At 37.7% G+C, this 20,921-nt stretch overlaps 1 protein-coding gene across 1 annotated transcript in view; it reads left to right on the forward strand.

The window, feature by feature from the left end:
* Nucleotides 1–20,921, forward strand: part of flna (filamin A, alpha (actin binding protein 280)) — a 102,788-nt gene that overhangs the window by 14,310 nt on the left and 67,557 nt on the right. The window contains 1 exon segment of the mRNA XM_039775565.1: nucleotides 19,159–19,589. Within this exon segment, the coding sequence (XP_039631499.1) occupies nucleotides 19,214–19,589 (376 nt within the window). The 5' untranslated portion in view covers nucleotides 19,159–19,213.

Consider the following 20,921-nt stretch of genomic DNA (forward strand, 5'->3'; position numbering starts at 1 on the left):
GTGAACATAAGCTGCATGTCTTCAGGATATGGGAAGAAAACTGACATCCCTATAGAAAAACTCCATGAGAACACATAAGGAATGTGTAAAATTCATAGGGACTGTGCTGAAATTTGAGTTCAGGGCCCTAGAGCTGTGATGCATTATTTCTAATCACTGTGCCGCCAAGTCATTTTAAAACTATAGTAGACACTAGAAAATATTTCCTAAAGGCACTAATATTTTACAACCTAATAAAGACATATGGGGTTATTGTGCTGTACATTTCTGTGTTCATCTTCAAATTTTCATAATCTAGTATAGGATAGCCAGGAGAGCCTAAGCCTAGCCTCACTGAACTGGGTAGAAGGCACACTCATACATACACTCACACTCACTCATGTGGGCTCAGTTTAAAGTCACCAATATTACATGATTTTTAGAAGTGGAACTCAGAGAAATATGGCCATTGTATAGTATAACAAAAATCCATCTAATATATATTCTTGAGCCACCTACTTTTAATTATAATACCTCAAGAGGTAGAGGCTATCCTAGGAAAATAAGGTACAATGCAGGAAACCAACCAGACATGCAATGCCATTGCATCACAGGTAGCATATCTGTGCCCACTCATTCACTCCATGCCAGTCTGGAGTCACCAGCTATCTTAACACGTGATTCTACCAAAATCTGTAAGAAATACAAATTGTCTGGAAAAACCACAGATGAACACAAAGAGAATGTGTAAATGCCACACAGTCAGTGATTGAACCAATAGTCACATTTAAGATATTAAGGCATCAGCACTATTTACTCTGCAAATATGACAGAATTGTAAACTGTAAATGTAACATTTTCTTGTCTTTACTTAGTTCGTATTTGTAGCTTCATGCCAGGAAATTGTTTCCAATAAATCTACATGGCCTCTGTGGAAACTTGCTGTGCTTTGATCTTGTGAAACAATTGGTGGCATCTGCAAAGCTGTCTTAAACCCATGATCGTCAGCACAGCTGCTATCTGGCTGGCATTCAGGCTGTTCAGTCAGCTTAACTGATATGCTCCACTGGGTTATCAGTTTTAATCACTGAACTAACAATTCTGGACCTGTTGAGAATTGCTCGGCAAGTAATTATTAAATAAATATCTCATAACTGCAAGGTGTGTAAAAGAGTAGATGCGTACCAACAGTTTGGGCTCTGTTTCCCAACTTTGCATCTGTGTCCACTAGCATTTTCTTAAACTCTATCAAGGTGACATAATAGTTCACCTCACAGACTAATTAGAATCCCACCTGTCACGTACTGTATAGGGGTTTCCATGCTCTTCTAGTTATTCTACCAGTGTCAATATAGATTCCCAGTTTGGATTGCTTTGGGTAGGCAGGTTAAAAAATAGAAGAATGCATTTTGAAAATGTTGACAACTGGTGTTTTACGCACTGCAATAGGGGCCAATTAATTATAAAATTATAGTTTTAAACAAGCACACATTATTCAGTATATTGTATGTGTATAGGGCCCTCTATAGTTCCAGAGCTATATTACAATTGTTTTCAAACAGACGCACAGACACATACACACATACTGTATATTATATACTAGCAAAATACCCGCGCTTCGCAGCAGAGAAGAAGTGTGTTAAAGAAGTTATGAAAAAGAAAAGGAAACATTTTAAAAATAACGTAACATTTGCTTTCTATTCGTTTGCATAAGCACAGTCCTTCACCAGCAATTATTTAATGTTAGCTCAGACCCGGCACTTAAAGGTTTCTGTCACACTTTTGATGAGTTTGTGCCAAACACTATTCTATCCCTGACCATCTCAATTTCGTCTGCATAAGCACAGTCCTTCACCAGCAATTTTAAAAACGGCAGCAGCAGCGTGTCTATAAACTTAATTTAAACTTATGGTTTACACCATGCTTTGTTTCCGCAGTAGCTGCACTTATGAATATGCTTGTGCGTCACTCGCTTCATATTCTTTTGCTGCCTTCTCAATTGTGTAATGCGTTTTTTGTCCAGCGTTCTTTGGAGCTCTTCCTTGTTCTCTACGTACTGCGTTCACAGTCAGTTCACATGAGCCGCTCTCTTGTGTGATCTTGCGATGTCCACTTTTGTAAGTAAGTTGTAAGGAATGAGCCTGCCAAATTTCAGCCTTCCACCTACATGGGAAGTTAGAGAATTAGTGATGAGTCAGTCAGTGAGTGAGGGCTTTGCCTTTTATTAGTATATATTTTTATTAGCATCACTTGCCCTTAAGATTGAGGTTGTAGCACACTTCACTTATGAACATCTGCCTGGGCTGTAGAAGAACAATTACATCTATTTAAGAGAAAAAGTATAAAGTGCTTGTGGAGGTTTCATATGATTTGTTATAAAAATGTTCTGCTGGTACATGGTTGCTATATTGTAAGTGATTAATGAAACAGAGGGAGCAGCAGTTCCAATAGCAATGCCTCCTATAGGTGGATGGAGCTGTCATACTGGCATACCAGTGCTGTATGTGTCTGCACTAGTCCAAAGTAATGTTTAAGTTTTTTAAGAAAAAGTAAATCTTACCAGCTTTAAATAAAGATGTTGCACTTTTTGAAATGCTGTATTAAATGGATTAAACAGGCACAGCATATGCACCTAAGTGTACTACATTTGGTGAAATTTCAGACCTCACACACCTGGAATGCAATGAATGGACTTGAGAAAACCACCCTCATGACGATGCTCTCTCATGTTCCAAGATTTCCTGTTTTGTTCTTTGTGCTGCCAGGATAGGATCCAACACTCCATGACTATTAAGAGGATGTGAAAACAGTTAGATGGTTGAACGGATGTTTTTTTTTTTCAGCAATGTAAATTTGTTTATGTATAACATGTGGCCTTCATTGAAAAGTGTCTGCCAATGAAATTGTGATGATTCTATGTTGTCTCAGTTTATGTTAATATTAGGGTATGGAGTGATTTAATTAAACTCAGAGTGAAAGCACACAAAATATAATTCTCAGTATTTGTGCCCAACATTCAGTTTGAATCTGGATGGCCATAAAATACTTCCAAGTGAAGTATGCCTTGGCATTTTCTTAGAGCTGGCAGCCTTGGAAGAATTTGTGCAGTTTTGCTGTAAAAATCAACAGAAGCAATGATGTTCCTGTGCCTGTAAACAGGCCTGTGCATGAAAGTACCTGCATCTTATCTGCGAGTAGGCCAACATTTCCACTGTAACACCTTCAGGGAACACATCAGGGGCAGCTATAGTGCAGCTATCCCCGCAGGCAACCCTCCAAATACATCTCTCTATGGCCTCAGGTATACAGTATAAGCCCTTAAGCAGATAGATGATGGCTTTATCAGCATTTCATATCTAACAAAGCTAGAGGAAAGTGAAATTGCAGAGACAGAGATGGGGGAGAGAGAAGGTTAAATAAACAGGCTAAATAAATTCAAAAAGCTGCTAAGTGATTCTGAACAGAGTGTTAGCCCCCTTCACCCTGGTGCAATCACCTTTAAGATGGACCAAAAGTAGGACAATGATTGCTCAGTTTTGTGACATCTGTACATTACTTTGCATTACTTTGTTACTGTTCTTAAGTGTGATTTGTGCCACCTGAAGCCCTAACCTGGCCTGTTTTCTAAGCAGTTTTTTATACTGTGTTCTAGTGAATAGTGGATATTTTGGGTACATAATGAAATTCTATTGGTTTGTTTAAAAAATACAGCTGCTTTTTTAGCAGGCTTAAACTGTCATTTGTCAAATGAACCATTTTTTCATGGGTCCAGCCTATTTCTGGTATTCTTGCAGCACCCCTCTCTGATGGGTACTATGGACTGATGATTAACCCTCCTAAGGCTAGGTGTATTGCAGCAGACTGCCGGCATTCCATATTATCATAATTCACATTTATTATTTGCATTAGAACTTAGTATTTAGAAGATTCAAGTTTGTCTGTATGAAGCTACCATTACACTGTCTTTACTTTAATTCAAATTTTTCGTATGAGATAAACTGTTGGCCAGGTTGATTCAAGACGTATACACTAATTAGCTTTCAGGATAGTATATAGCAGACAATGGCTTTGTTAAATGCTGAGATGAGCCAGTTTTAGAAGAGATTTGGAACTGTCATTTTTTTAAATAAAACTATATATGTCTGCATCTGATTGCACATTTTCTTTTATGTGCTTTGTACTTAACATCTAGCAACTCTGTGATGTATTTTACTAATGTTTTCTGAGAATCCATGAAAATCAACTGAATGATCGCATTTGCATTCTCCAGTCTCCCCCTAGTGACCCATATTGGTGTCCTTTGACTGCCAAGACTTGTGAAATAAAACGAATGCTGATTTATAGGGGAGCATAAAGAGCTCTGAGGGGCTTACAGGCTGAGACTGAGTAGCTGTGGAAATCATTTAACACCATGAGTGACCTGGAAGATAACAGAAATACTTAGGAATGTGCTGAGCAAAATGAAAATTGATGACACACTTGTCCTTTAACATGAGAGTGATTGTTTTATTCACTTTTCTTAATCAGTTCTGACTGCCTGCATTTAGCATGAATGTTTGACATTTTTAAATCACTTATCTGACTTTTTATCTTAGGTAAGTAAAATGTAACTGTTTGCAGAAGAGGCTTTTCTGGCATATAATGCACACTTCATACAAGGATCTGTTCTGTATAGTGTATAAGTATTGAAAACCTCTGATCTGAGGGGAACCATAGCCAGTGGAGCATAATAACCGAAGGAACTTAACTCATGAGCTAAAATGTCACACAAAGGATTCTCACAGTGCCAAATTATTTGTGTACTTTTGTAATAAGCATCCATTATGTTCTTAATTTTAATGTGGAGCACAATATACTGTATCTCTCTGTTTTTAAATATTTTGCTCAGAATTGTGAAAAGATAATGAATAATACTTTATATAGCATGTACTATATTAAACAGTATAAAATTGTGAAAAGTGTGGGCTGGTGTCCTATCCAAGAATTGTTTCTACCATACACCTGAGGCTGCAGGGATAGACTCCAAACATCATAACTGTTTAGTAGACAAAGTGGCTTGAAAAAGTAGATCTTGTATTAGGGAATGGATGTGTCTATTTATCCATTATTATACCAGTCTTGAACAGAAATGCACAAGTTGGGGCCAATTGTGGCAGCACAGGAATCAAACAAGGGTCATCTCTTTAATTGTGCCAGTTCCCTGAAAGACATGGTGAAAGCCCACACAGACATGTGGGAAATTTGCAGATTCTACACACACACAGAGTCAGCAAGCTGGAATTAAAACAGAAGGTTTGAAGCAGGACAGGCATATTAAAAATTTGCCAAGATTATATTTGTAATACCTCCACTATTTCAGATATGTACACACTTTACAGCTAACCTTGATATCTATCAGCAATCAAATAGATAACCACACACACTGGAGATTTCCAGCCATTCTCTCCTCTGTTAACCCTCAAACTCTTGGTCTTTGAAGAAAATGACCTGAACGTTTGGAAAAGTAGATGGGGGAGTGAAGTGGAAAAGGTGTCTTGATTATTTTCATAGATTTGTAATTCCAGGATATATAAGATTGGCTCCAGCAGACCCCCGTGACCCTGTGTTCGGATTCAGCAGGTTAGAAAATGGATGGATGGAAGTATTATTCCTCACTGGTAAACATAGGCTTATCATGTGTAAAAAAAATTGGATGGTGACAATAGTCATTTACTGCAAGGACTAAAAATAATACTCTTAACTTTGACACTGACTGATCCTATACAGTATCTAAGATTTCATCCTTTATTTTATTATAATGTAAGGGTCCTCAATATAAGCTGTGATAAGGGATTACAAGCAAAAAAGGGTGACACAGTACTAGGGCAGGGACTACCAGTTCAACAGAAGGAAAAGGAAAGCAGGTCCTAACAATAACATTTTTTAAAGCAAAGTATATGTTTTGTTTTCTTTTCATCAGAAGAGCTTTCAGCTCAAATCACCTAACCATTATGTTTCAATAGCCTTTAAACTCTGATCGCTGGTCACTTCCAGTGTCATGGTTTTTGCCAAAACAATACCAAGAACACTACAGTGGCCCAATGTCCATTCTGCCACAGACTTCAGTTTCTTTGGAATGACTATAAACCACTTGTTGCCCATCCTCTTAAAGATACCTGCCAGTGTTTACGCCCCGGGTCGGTTACCTTGTGGACTTTTTCAAATCTTACATGCATCTGCTCTGTTTGCATCTTGTGCAGGCATTCTTGTCTTTACATATTCCAAGGCAGCTATAATCCACTCATGGGTTATTTCTTTATTGGAGGTGTTGGTATCTTTTCTTTAGTATCATTTCTGCACTACTAGTGCTGGCTGTCCTTTCTCTCCAAGGCTCCACCTCTGTCTTTTGTGACTCTTTCACAATTCATTTGTCCACTAGGCAATCCATTACAAGGCTTACAGCAACTAATCTCTTCTGGACATTCACCTTGATTACAGTGTTTACACTCATCCTGGCCACTCATCCTCCATTTACAGAAGCAGCAATTTGTAGTAAATGGCCGAAAGGGGACCACAAGCTATTATTACATTTCTATCCTCAGGTCAGGAACCCGGCCTAGACTGGATGGCAGTTTTTAACAGAAGATATTAATACAGAAACATATACTGAGTAAGGCAGAGTGGCTTAGACATTAGTCTTTCCACCAAGTGATTAAATCCACATCATTGGCTCAGCCTGTCACTTTACCTGTCTGTGATCCAGTTGTTAGCAGTTACAATTGTAATGCTCTTTGCAATGGTGTTCAATATAACACTATAAAAAATAGGCTGTTTGTAACATTCATGTAGTTGACATGTGGGAGGAAACTAAAGACACACCCAAAGAAAGCATAAACTACAGATACACAGTGATTGTATTATAAATTGTATCAGGCCTCTAGAGTTAAGAAATGGCAATACTGACCACTGTGCCAGTGTCTAGCCACATTACAGCCAAACTAATAATCAACATACCTGTAAGAGACGCCAAAGATTAGGCTGCCTGTTTGTCTGTTGGTCTTCAAATACATGTTTACACAGCTTTGTTTCGTCTCTTAAAACCCAGGACTCTTGACAGTTTGTTATGCTTCATTCAGATAATGAAAAGCATAAGAAAAATTCTGTTAACAAATATTGATGTGATTGCTTTGTAATTCCCATTGATCATATATGTTTATTATCTGTCATGACCAGAAGCAATTGAATCCATCCTGAAAATTTCACAATTAAAAATTTATATTGATTTCCTTGCAGACCTATAGTTACATTGGAAGCTTTTTTTTTAAAGGAGAAAATGTGTATGTTCCATCAAGTACTTTGCTTCATGGAACAAGGCAACCTTTCACTAGGAGTGTGGCTGTAATTAAAATGGCATTATTTAGTTTGACAATACCTGTACCAAAGGATACATGCCATATTCTGTAAAAGAGTGGTGTCCAATTTAGGGTGTAACCTTCCCTTGTGCTTGGTTTTAATTATAATAACCCAAATAAAATATTTTGAGAAATAGCTACAAACAGTGAAATCAATATGTGAGAGAAAGAAAGAAGACAGCTGATGACCTAGAGGAATGCTGTTATAGGCATCCCATTCGTATGAGTCACAGATAAAAAGAGGTCCAGAAAGTAGATGGGGCAATCAGACTAAATACGCTTTCTGGTGTAAGCTGAGAACAAGATATAACTGTTAAAAAAACAGATCAGTGAGTGAAACTGCAGAATAGCTAAAAGTACTTTTGTCAAATGCAATTGACAGTTTTTAGCAAAATCCTTGGTTTGCCGAGTATGTCGAGGTTGCTGATTTATTAATCAGAAATCTATCTGAATAAAAGGATTGCAGCAAACTATTCACAACACGTCTGACAATACTAGTACTACTGATACTATTCACAGGTGTGTTGTTATTGTTTTGAAAGGGAAGCAGACGTGGGTTCTAAACAAGTCCTGTGTCTGTTCAGGATGTACATGGGAGTACTTTACTTTTTGCAAGACCATATCATTGACTTGATCTTACGGAGATCTGCCCCACTGTTAAACTACCATCACACAGAAACACTTTTGCAAAAAGCATGTATAATATGCAGATGATGATTCTACTCAAAGAGCCTTTTGAAATTCAGTTGCATTAATACCTTTACAAAAAAATATAAGACATGCTTGGAGTTTATTGGGGATCACAGTGTTTTATGGCTCAGAATGTTGCCTTCCAGCAGCAGACAGCACCTGGTACAAGAACAAAGAAAGCCCTCTGCTGTCTGTAGTGAATAGCTGCTGGGCGTGGTCTTTCTGGCATTAATGTCCCACCTTCAGGCCACAGAGTTAGGAGAGCACCTCAGAGGTGTGACTTCAACTTTCAAGGGCAAAAATAAAATAAAATAAAAACCTTACTCTGCAGAGGCATTTCTTAACAAGTTTCTCTGTGATCTGAAAATATTCTTTGTTTCTGCACTAACTTGAAATTTAACATCAGCGTAGTGCCAAGAATGTGTTACATCTGTCACCATGTGAACTTTCAGAGCATAAAACAGAAATTATAGGGTTTAATTTGTGTCCAAATTCAAGTTGTTTTATAATACAGTGAACCTATTACTAGTAGTACTAGTATTAAACTAATATTGAATTAATATAATTAAAATAATGGTGAAATGGTGGCACAATCGAGTGTTAGCCTAGTCACTCTCTGCCAGGATTTGTAGCTGTGTCTCCATGTATGTGTGACTTTCTTTTAAGTACTTAAGGTACTATATCCCAAGGGCATGCATGTCAGGTTGATTGTTGGCTGTAATATGACATGATTGTGATTAAGTGTGGGTGTGTGTGAATGTGTCCTGCAATGGACTGGTAAACCTTCCAGGTCTGGTTTCCTACATTGTGCATGATGCTGCTGCTAATCTGAAATGTTAGCCAACTTAGAAATGAAAAGGATAAGCATACTGCGTATTTTAATCCATGTTAACAGCAGTTAAAACTTTATCTTTTCAAAAAGAGTGGATTAAGCGCTAGTAATAAAGTTAACATTTCGTAAATGATATGCAGTTGACAAGGGCATACAGTATCTCATTTGATAAGTTATAGTTACAGTGGCTACGCCACACTATGCACAACTCAGAAGAATTCAGACTTCAGTGGCCTACAAAGATACTATCACCTCATACAGTATGCATAACAAACACACAGAAGCACAAACAAAACTTGTTATTTTGAGCGGTTGTGGGATATAGCAATCAAAACAGTGAATGATCTAAGCGCTCAAGGCAAATGTGAGAATTTTTCTTGTTGAGGTACCCATGCTTCATTCACAAATCAAAGAGAGTCCCAAAATAATACTGTTGAAAGAAAATCTTTCTTTACTTGGTATATGATTGTGTAAACACATATTATTCATCTCTCCTGTTCAGCAGGAATGGCCACAGAACCAACCAACTGCTGCCCAGCTCATATATTATAAGCATGATTCTCTCTGGAGTCACAATCCATGTCGAGCAAGCCCATTCTTCCCATGCCTGTGTGGATGTGCCTTAAGGTGTTTTTTCTCCCACATCTCAAAGATTTTAGGTTAATCTACATATCAGTTTCAAACCAGCTATGTTATATCTGGCTGTGCGGTAATGATGAGCAATGGAGCAAGAGGCTGCCTATGGTTTCTCCAGAGTTTGGCAACTATAAATTGATTTCAAACAAGCATTTTGGCATTAGGACATTTTCGATAAAAATAAACGAAATGCATCAGGCCTAATTTCCTTAAAATGGCATCAGTTTGAGTTTTGAAGGTCCATCCCATCATTTGATAGCCTGTTCCTTGTATCTTTAGTCTGTTAAGGTGCATTGCCACATCCACCACACAATGAACCACCTCAGGATCCCAAATTAGAACTCAAGCACAGCTGTACAATGGGAGACACCTCAGCTTATGTTGCAATAATATTTTTCTGACTTTTTACAAATTGTTTTCATTTGTGCCTTTGTTAAATAGCTCATTTTAAAATAAAAGTCTGGATCCACCATACTGATTACTTTCACAATTCTGAACATTTCCTTCATGTCACCTCTTAAGCAGCAGAAATTCAATTTTGTTTGAGCTGACTAGAAATAAAAATCAGGAGAGATTATGAAAGGCTATAAAGGGCATTTTGTGGTATTTTTACACTGTGCACCAGAACTGTACTCAAAATTTGTATGCATGTTTTCAATACTGCAATTTTTAATAGGTGTAATAATGTATTAAATTATTGTTTAAGGAAAAACTTAAAGCATATCTTGTGTGAAATGAGTTTTCATGAAGTGAAAGGCAGATTGTTTTCTTTACTTTCCCTAATGTCACATCTTGAATTAGACTTTTGCTCTTAAAGGCTTTAATTGGGTTGTAATGTGCAGACAGGGGAGTAAATCCTTCTAAGACTTTGATGTGGTTTGAAACAGTCTTGTTGTTTTGCAGTGAGTCTGTGTCCCATGTTAGGATGCTTTATGAGGCAACTTGCATTCTTTTGTGACGGGGTGGGAGGTAACGTTGCTGAGCTAACTGATTACAGCAAGCTGAGGCACAGAATTTCAATGAAAATTGTCTGGTGATAGAGTCAGAAAAGGTCAGGGTGATGTAACGCAGGACTGACACCCTCTCATGCTGTTTTATTAGCTGCACTCTTACAACAGTGTTAAATGTTCTCAGTCTCAGTAACTCAAGAAATACTGTAGTACTAGGGTGTTGTACCGTGTTAGCCATTATGAATATAGAGAAAAGTCAAGCAAAATTACACCTTTTATTGGCTAACTAAAAAGATTACAATATGCAAGCTTTCGAGGCAACTCAGGCCTCTTCTTCTTCGAAGGGGCCTGAGTATTGTAATCTTTTTAGTTGGCCAATAAAAGGTGTCATTTTGCTTGACTCAATAAATACTGTAAAACGTATTTACTTAGAAAATACAACAGAATAGTAAATACAAAGATAATTTTTAGAAGAATTATTCATTTATCAATCCATTTACTTTCTATACATGCATTTTCCTAATCTTGGTGGTAGGGAGCCAGAACTTATACCATACATATCAGGCCCAATGTAGGAAACAGCTCTTGATGGAATGTCTTTGAGTTTCAAAGTGAAAAAAGTCCACAAGAAGATGGACCCAAAACTGATCTGGACTTGTAAGCGATAGGAGGGAGCAATACTACACTCTTTCTTAACAGTCATCATAAACTGGTTTTATATGCTGTTTTAAATTGTGTAATATAAACAAGAGTCCTTTACAAGAGTGGTATTATCATTAAAGTGATCAGTAAGCTTGTCAGTATGTTAAATATTTTACTGACTTTATTTATGAACTCCATAATGCCATCTGCTCATCATTTGTGAAGTAATTTCTACAGTGATTTCTAAAACTGGGCCAATGTCTTATTAAAACTACATGGGCAGCTTGTCATGGGGGGATTTCCACTTCACAACAAGGGCTGGTGATTGGAATTAATGTGCAATGCGTAGGTGTTGCACAACCATGGTTAGCAAGTACACTTAGAGTACTTCTTTTGATGAAATAGATTTAAAAATTGGGCGGCAAGATGGTGCAGTGGTAGCGCTGCTGCCTTGCAGTTAAGAGACACGGGTTCGCTTCCTGGGTCTTCCCTGCATGGAGTTTGCATGTTGTCTGCGTGGGTTTCCTCCGGGTCCCACAGTCCAAAGATATGCAGAATAGGTGGATTGGCAATTCTAAATTGTCCCTAGCTTGGTGTGTGTGTCCTGTGGTGGGTTGGCACCCTGCCCGGGATTGGTTCCTGCAAACCCCTGTGACCCTGTGTTTGGATTCAACTGGTTGGGAAATGGATGGATTTACAAATTGAATTGTCTTCAGACTGCTTTATTCTACACATCATCCACAAAGTCTGACATTATTCTGGCTTAAAGATAAGAATTGAAACTATCTTTCCATTTGCCCTCTGGCCTACTCAGCTTCTGCATCTACCTAAATTAGTTTAGACATAGACGTCTGAAACTAAAGGTAGTATAACAAAAAGAATAGCTTGTGTTATTTAAATAGCAGATTTCAAATACTTAAACTAAATATTTGTGTGCTCTGTGCCATTTTATTGTGAAGGATGCCAGTCTTTTAATAAAAAAAAATTAATCAAATTGACTACATTAGTTTTCAATGCAGTTTTGATTCTTCCCTTGTGTGTGATGTTGCTGTAGCATTTGCAGCCCTTTAGTGAAATGTGCAGATATGGAGAGAAAGAATGAAAGAATTAACTGAAAGTACAATTTCGTTTACGTTCATCCAAAAATATAGTCACTTTGCCTGCAGTATAGTTAGGGCATGTCTCAATGCAAATCTAACAGATCAGCATCCTAGTCAAAAGTGGTTGTTAAATATTCATAGTGTTGATAGATGAGAAAGAGAGCAACAAATCATAAAGTCATGCTGTCATCCTCTCCTTGCAGGAGGGTGTGGACCTCAAATAGAACACTGACAGGCTGAAGTGACTAATAACATAAGGGAGGAGTGAATCTTACACAACTGAAAGCCAATTGGGTTATGCCAAAGTGCCAGGTTGAGAAACATCAAAAATGTGACTTATTGATCATTATTTTCCAGATGTACCATAGGAACAAATATCTATCTATCTATCTATCTATCTATCTATCTATCTATCTATCTATCTATCTATCTATCTATCTATCTATCTATCTATCTATCTATCTATCTATCTAGAAAGCACTATAGCTAAGGATTAGCTGGTTTAGGAAGCAGGGAAAGGGTAGCTGTAGATACTTTTCGCCTTAGGGTGTGTACAAATAAAATAGAAATGGCAAGTACAGTATATCCATGTAGCAAGCGGTGCAGTGGCTTATTAACCAAGAATCCAGAAAGTCTGCAGGAGGAAATCCCACTACTGGTTTATTAGGCAAGTTGTCCAAATTCATGATTTTTATTGTAGTGTATGCTATATGTAAAGTGCTTTGGCATCACAAATGGCATCAAATTAAATCAGGATTGACTATTTAAAGATTATACTGAAACTAGGATAGGTCTGGAAATTGAATAGGCAGAAAGGAAGCAGATTTGTATATTTGTTTGAGATGAAGAAACAGAAACTAGGGAATTAATGTAGCCTAGTAGTCAAAGATAATTTACTGGAGCAGTGGAGCTATATTTCCATTTACATGAAATCGGAGAACTAGTTGTCCCTGATATATGCTAGGAGGATGCCTCTGAAAGAAGCGTAACAAGGTACTGCAGGGCTCTAGTTGCTTTGTTGCATGGGTGTGGCCATTTGCAGCTGATACAGAGGGAGGAAATGAATCAGACTCCTGCCATCTGGACAAAAATTACTAAGCAGTCTGACAGACGATTAGCAAACTTTTTTGTCATTGTTAAGTGGATATAATTAATTTCTGCTTTTTTTCCTTCTTTTTTTGTAAATCTCAGGTTGTCATAGAACTAATTTTATGAAACATTATTTCTAGTTAAAGGGGTCTTTCTAATACAATTTAAAGTCCAGTGGTTTGTATTTGATTTTTAAAGCTTTACAGGGTTATATGCTAAAGGGTCAGGTACACATATTTATATTCATAATTAAAGAAGAATGGAACCTTGAGACATAATAGAGCTAAAGTTACCTTATGACTTTGTTCCACCTACAGTCATAATTTAAGAAACATTTCTAAACTCTGGTTACATGAGAACCACAAAGAGAAAAGAAAACAAGTCATCTTGACTTCAATTAAAATGTACAATTACATGCTAACATATTTCATCATATACATAAAAAGAGATTTCAGTATTTGTGGTGTCATCACCCGCCATTCAGATGAATATAATATAATGCTAATTGATTTTTGATATTGAATTGGCCTGCTATATATTTTTTATCTTGTTCTGCCTACAGTTAGTTTTATGTGCTTTTTTGCTTCAGCTAAGTCTAACTAAAATAGTCTTCATGATGGACAAGGTAATTTCCTGTGCTAAGCCCCTTTTAGATAAATCTTGCCATCTGCACAAAAACAATTAAATTTAGTATGTTTTGGGATTTTAAGTTGGGGCATAGCTCTGTAGTGAGTCATTCTATAAAGGTTATAAGTCTTAGCAGTGGACAAAGAACATTTAGACTTCATAATTTAAATAAATACCTGCCAAATGGAATGATGGAATATAAAATCCATAACCTTTTATTTTATAAAGCATCTTTTTATGGTGAACACCATCCAAAAGCACTTTTCATAAAATGGAATTTGAACCTCCCATCTTATGGTACCAACTGAATCCACTTAGTTCCCAAGCCACTGCCTTGGACCCTGCATGGTAGGGGTGCAGCATATCTAGCAATAAGGAAATGAAGAGGGGTACTGTGTTAAATCTCTCTTGGACATGTCGTAAGAACAAAAAAATTTAAGTTAACCTTCTGGAAACTCTTCCACGCAGGATCTTTGTGGTAAAATAATATGGTAAAATTCCAGGTGGATTTATTTTGCCATCATTAAAATTCTAAAATTCTATTAAGATTCCACTCAAAAAAGGAAAAGTATATGAAACATTTCAAACTTTGCTAGCACAATATTTTAAAGAAAGTGCCATTTTGTTTATCGTATTTTTGATTGGCATACTTTTAACTTATAGAAATATTCCCACAAAGTGACACCAGAGTAAAATGGTGAAGGCCCAATTCTAATATTTCACTCATTTTGAGACATCAGAGTTTAAAAAGGGATTTTTTTTATAATTAGTCATTCTATCCAGACTCACTTCCTGTCTTGCCTTTATGATACTGTGAATCTCTGTCTACCTACCATCCTATAATGGAAAAAAGTGGTTTTGAAAATGTAGGGATTAAATTTTGATCAATTCTTATCAAACAGACTTACACTTTTGAGCCCAAAATACTGCTTAAAGACAAGGCATTGCAGCCAGACCTGAGCCCATTGCCCAAGTGCTTTATGATGGCAGGGCTATTTGATGTACCACACCACTCTGGCTTTCTAGGCTTCGGTTCAATTTTTTTTCTGATTCTACTTTTTCTATTACAGAGTCAAATATAGCAAGACCTGTCCTAACAACATCAAGGATAAAGCAGGAATCCTGAATTAGACATCTGTCCATTACAGGGTTACTTTTGTGAACACTGGGGAAATTTAGAGTCAATGATTAAACAAAATGATGTGGGAGCAACCTACACTATCTGAAAAAAATCATGTGGACAAAGGAAAGAGAATGCAAACATCACATAAGTTGGAAATCAAACAAAGACCCAACAATCTGTTATACAATAACACTAACCACTTCACAGCCTTGTCACTCAGTGCACCTCAAGAGAAAAGGGACACAAAGATTTTGAATAAGTAACTGACACAAACAAAGCAACATAACATGGAAGCTTGGGGGGGAATGGTGGCATAGTCCTTCTTCTTCACAGCTTAGAGTCCTGTGCTCAGATCCCAAACTAGTCACTGTTTATGCATAGTTTGCATGATCTAACCATACCTGGGTACTGTGTTCACTGTAGGCAGTTTTCTTTTCATATCCCAAAGGCATGTGTGCTATTTTAAATGGTTATTATTAAATAAATTGCTGTGAGTGTGTGTGTGAATGTGCCCTATAATGGAGTTTTACCTTATCTAGGGTTGGTTCCTCTCTTATGGCAATGATAACTGGTAACTACATTCCCTGTAGTAGGTAGGTTTGAACATGGAATGGATAGAAGAGGGAGTACAGATGCTTCCTAGTGAGCACAATTAACTCCGGTTTCTAGTTCACCTTTCATTGCCTTGTTGCTAAATAAATATTTGTCTGATTGCATCTAATCTTTATCTCTATTCTGTTTAATATATGTCGTTTATCTGAAGATACAGAAAGCAATAAATTAAACAAAACTAACTAAATAATGCTATTGTTGACTAATAGCACCAGAACCAGAAAAAGGCACCGATAACAAAAAATGAGGATATCAGCAAAACAAAGATAGCTATTCAATTACAAGCTCACTAGTTGTTGTGAACGTTCCCTTGGGCTACAGGGATGCTCCAAACATGAACAGAATATGACACATGCCATTCTTTAACTATCTTTAGTCTGCCCGTCATATTTTTATGGGTATGGATTTAATTTGTTCCTATTAATGCTAAATGTGGTGCTACCCACTGTAGACTTATAAATGTTTGGAGGACTCCTTGTGGTTCTTGAAATGGACTAGGCTCTGTCTGGGTTATGTATTATAGATATGTTTAAAATGTTTATTCATGTATGATCCAGTTTGTGTTGGTTTGATGTAGTAAATAATTTATTTTTGTATATGTTAACCATAATGAGCAAACAAGAGGCCTAGTGTTAGAGATGAAAACTGAAAGCTGAATAGTTTTCTGTCTTTGGCATCAACCTTATCTGTTTAAAGGGCTCTGTTAAAATTCTACTTAGGAAGACGGTCTGGGATTCTTTCTCCCAAATGAGTACTCCTTTTTGTCGTGTTGATTTGTGCAGCTGGTTACAGTGAAAATTTCCTTTAGCTCTAAAATTTTATATGTTGGAAAATTATTGTAAACTATTTCTGTGATTGTAGTTAAGTTTTTAGACTCACTTATCCATTACAAGGTTGCTTGATACCATGCTGATATATAGTGTAGAATCCAGTCACCTTTCAATAGGTGCAACTCCCTATATTGAATGTGTTTTGCATACAAAGAAGAACTGATCCACTGTTGTGCAAGAAAGCTGCAAGTACCAGAACCTACATCCATCAAGATGCATGTCACATCTTGACGCATTCCAAGGACTGGCTTGGTGCAATTAAAAAAAAAACATTTGAAATTGACAGGATTTATCATGCTGTGACTTGAAATTCTTCTTCTTCCTCCTTTGTAAAGCAAAGAACCATTCTTAATGGTTTGCTAATATAATGCAAGTACAAAATTCACATGCACATCACCAAAATATGTCTATGCCATTTGACCCTTTACTTTTTATTTTATTATCTTTAGCATAACCTGCCTAAATCTCTTCTGGCTTTACTTCAGTCCTTACTTTTTAATGAATACATCCACTTGGAACACTAGCATAAAACTCCATCTTCAATTAAATACCCAAATTTTAGAGAATGAGTCAAAGGAGATGACAAGTTGTGCTGGGGTTTACAAAGGAGGTAGCACTACAGTGCAGGTGTTTTGAAGTGTTAGACCTTAGCATTTAAACAAAATAAACTGGTGAATTGAATTAATCAAAGGAATTGTTTGATGACCAGCCATTTATTAAATTAAATTTAATTAGTAAACAAACAAGTATATTTGAAGTATTTGATGAGAATTCTTTAAAAAATATTTTAATGTGTTGAAACATTTCATGTTTTTGTGTATGCATCACTGAAATCTCTTAACACTTCAAATAAAATATAAACTACACCTACTTATCCATCATTTATCTTTTTTCTTAAGCATCGTGAGCATGGGAAAGATACTATATAAATAAACAATTTTTATTATTATTACTATCCTGCTATATAAGTTTGTAGAATATTAAAATGTGGGATATATGAGTTGGAAGTTCATGGAAAACTGGAGTGAGTGTGGCAACAGTTGGCTTTTGCCTGGCAGCAGAGCTGCTTAGGTCTTCTCTGGCTTATTTCAGTTGTGAAATAAAACAAGCATGGTCTGAAAATTGAATGATGGAAAGCATTAATGGTGGCACAAGAAGTAGCTTTGCTACATCATAGCTCCATAATCCTGAGTTAGAATATAAACTTGATCCCTGTCTGTGTGGTGTTTGCACATTCTCATCTTAGTGATTTTTTTCTTCAGTTCTGCCAGTGTTTTTCCTAAAGAAGTGCATGTTAGATTACTTGGGAATTCTAAATTGGCCCTATATTAGCTAGTAAGGGTAAGTATGTGAGGGGGCACTGCAATAGCCTGGCACATCGTCAAGCTAGTTCACACCTTGAGGTCAGTGCTTCCAAGTTTAAACATGGACAGATGGAATGGATGTTAGTTACAGCTTTCATATTCCATGTTTATGTGAAATACGTATCTCCACCACAAAGTTGTATTTTGCATTGATATTAAATCACATCAGGGTGTTTTATTCTTGCCAAAAAAATCTGTGGCATTTAGTTTGCAGTAGGAGTCATTTTTCCACTAGTTTTGTCTCTTTGACTTAGATTTGGATGTTAGGTATTCTTCCATTTTTCTGAAGGTACTTTACAGGATTTTGAAGAGTTGGTACCCTATCAAGCAATCAGTTCTTCCATTCTAAATACTTCTTGTCCAATTATAGGGTCATGAGACTATTGGAGCCTATCCCTGCTGCCAGTCTTTGTTTTATGATGAACATACCCTTAAAAGGCATTGTACAAAAGCAAAAGAATACAATTTATACTAGTTCTACTGCCTATGCACACCTACAACACTCCACCTGGGAGGCAAGCCAGTGTCTAAATCCTGCCTGACCATCTGGGATTGAAACCAATTCATTTCATTGTCACAGAGGGCAGGGCCTAGTCCAGCAGCTGTGGGCACAAAGCAGCATCTGATACTGATAGTTTGAGGCACCAATGCTAACTGCTGTGCCACCCAGTCTAAATCATCCCTGGCATCTGAAATACTTGGAAGGAGGCATGATGTGATGAAATCCCAAAAATCCAGCAACTAACATTATATCTGACATAGTGGATGTGGGAGCTTGACAATGATATGGGCGGGGAGGGGGCTTAGCCCTGCTAAATGACCCCTGGAGCTGGGCCTGGCCTAAGTTATTGTAAAATCTTAAAATAAGTGTAAAACTTAGAAAATTTCTGTTGTTTTTTTTTCAGCACAAAGCCAATTCACAATACGTTTAGTAGATTCAATACTCTTAAAAGTGAAAAGCACTGGCCATTAAAAGAAATACAGGTGTTTTAGTTTATAGCAACGTGTTAGCTGGATGAATTGTTTAACTTTAATTATAAATCTGTTCTTAAAAATTCAACTCATAGAACTGTAGTAATAACGTTTATTTTAACTCAAACTAGGATTTCTTTTTTGATCATTTCCTTTAATAACCTTTTTTTCAGTGACTGTATGTTTTTTTTTTATTGTGGCACGACTGAAAGACGTGGAAACGTTCAAAGTAAGTTGAGCGTCTGTAAATGTGGAATGTTGCGACTACGACTTTAAATCCCTTCTCTGTCTCTCTCTCTCTCTCTCCCTCCTTTTTCTTAGACTTCAGTGAGTTTTGAGGAAGTGTTACAGCCCCCAACCTACCAGAGCCTTTAAAATGAGTAGTACACACCCACGGCTGAACCAGTCGAGCGCCGCCAGCCCTGCTGCTGCTGCTGCGAACACAGACAAGGACGCCGAGATGCCCGCTACAGAGAAGGACCTCGCCGAGGATGCCCCTTGGAAGAAGATCCAGCAAAACACGTTCACCCGCTGGTGCAACGAACACCTGAAATGTGTCAACAAGCGTATCGCCAACCTGCAGACCGACCTAAGTGACGGGCTGCGGCTCATCGCGCTGCTAGAGGTGCTGAGCCAGAAGAAGATGTTCCGCAAGTACAACCAGCGCCCCACCTTCAGGCAGATGCAGCTGGAGAACGTGTCCGTGGCATTGGAGTTTTTGGACCGAGAAAATATCAAGTTGGTGTCTATAGGTAAGAAATAGGGGGCTCTCATATTTGCACGTTGTCTTGCAACTTAAATACAAACCTTTGTAGGGAGAAAATCTTGCATTTGTATCCAGTTGCTTAATGAATTAAGTTTGTTGCTTTACTCATATAGGGGCGGCTACTCCACTGACGTTTTCCGTTTGTTTTTTCCTTTCCTTAAGGAAAGTGTGAATTAGGACCCTGCTTATCAATTCATTTGGGCGTTGTAAGTGCGGCATGACCGGCGTGGCCCGGTGTGCGCATGGTTTTAATCGTATGTAGCAGTTGCCGGGGTTTCGTAATAGATTCATTCTTAAAAAACTATACTTTGAAACTGTCAAGATTGCTATTATATATATATATATATAGCATTTGTCGTCTTTGTTTTTGGAAATCCTGTTGAAAGTAATGCTGGCAGGTTCTTTAGATGTGTGGTATGGTGTGTGAATGCTGCTTAAGTAGATTTCATTGGTGTCTTCTTTTTGAGCTTTTGCACAGCTCTAACATTGGGTGCCGTAAACTGCGTTGAGAGGCTCCCCCTATTTGCCTAGACCCAGTTTTACGTTTCTTTTTTGTAATCTGAGTTGACAGTGACTTGTCGAGCCCTCATTGTTGGGATCGCCGCACAGAGGGGAGGGAGGCAGAGAGAGAAAGGGGGGCTCCTGTGAGCCTCTCGGTATGAATTGAACAATTCATTTTTTAAGCACTGCGCACGTTTTTGTTTAAAATACCTCTAGATACACACTTGCCATCATTTTAAACTATTCCCCTAACATTCCTTTTGTGTATATCGACCTTTTTGGGTTTGTATCATCAGAGTCAGTATAAGTGAGTCCAGATCCCTTCATCCCCCGCTTTTCCAGTCTGAGTTTTCCGAAACTTGCCCAGAAGTATGCGGGGCGGATCCTTTCGTGCGCTTGTGGTTATTCGCGAGTCTGCCTCTGCACCTTGGGGGGCTGTCGGGGTGTGTGTGCGCCCCGCATGGGGTTGACTTTGTAAACTGGTTCACCCAAAAGCACCCTCCTTACTTTTTTTTTCCTTCAGAGACCATTCGCGAAATTGGCCGCTTTGAAGAAACTATAAAACCACAAATGACCGGTTTTCAGTTTCAGACATTCTATCACGAAACAAAGGATTGCAGCAGGAGAAAGGGGGAGAAAAATGAAAGCAGTGGGAAACGCAAGCCCCAAGCGGGGAATTTTAATCTAAACATGGCCACTTATTGGATAGGATCTGGAGAACACTTAATTGTGTTTCTAATTAACCCAAGTTTGCCCCGCCCACCTCTGTTACTTTTCTTGCTTTGCCGTGGCACCTTTTTAATTCGGCAGTGAGCTA

Source organism: Polypterus senegalus, chromosome 13 (genome assembly GCF_016835505.1).
Source record: "Polypterus senegalus isolate Bchr_013 chromosome 13, ASM1683550v1, whole genome shotgun sequence".
NCBI lineage: Eukaryota > Metazoa > Chordata > Cladistia > Polypteriformes > Polypteridae > Polypterus > Polypterus senegalus.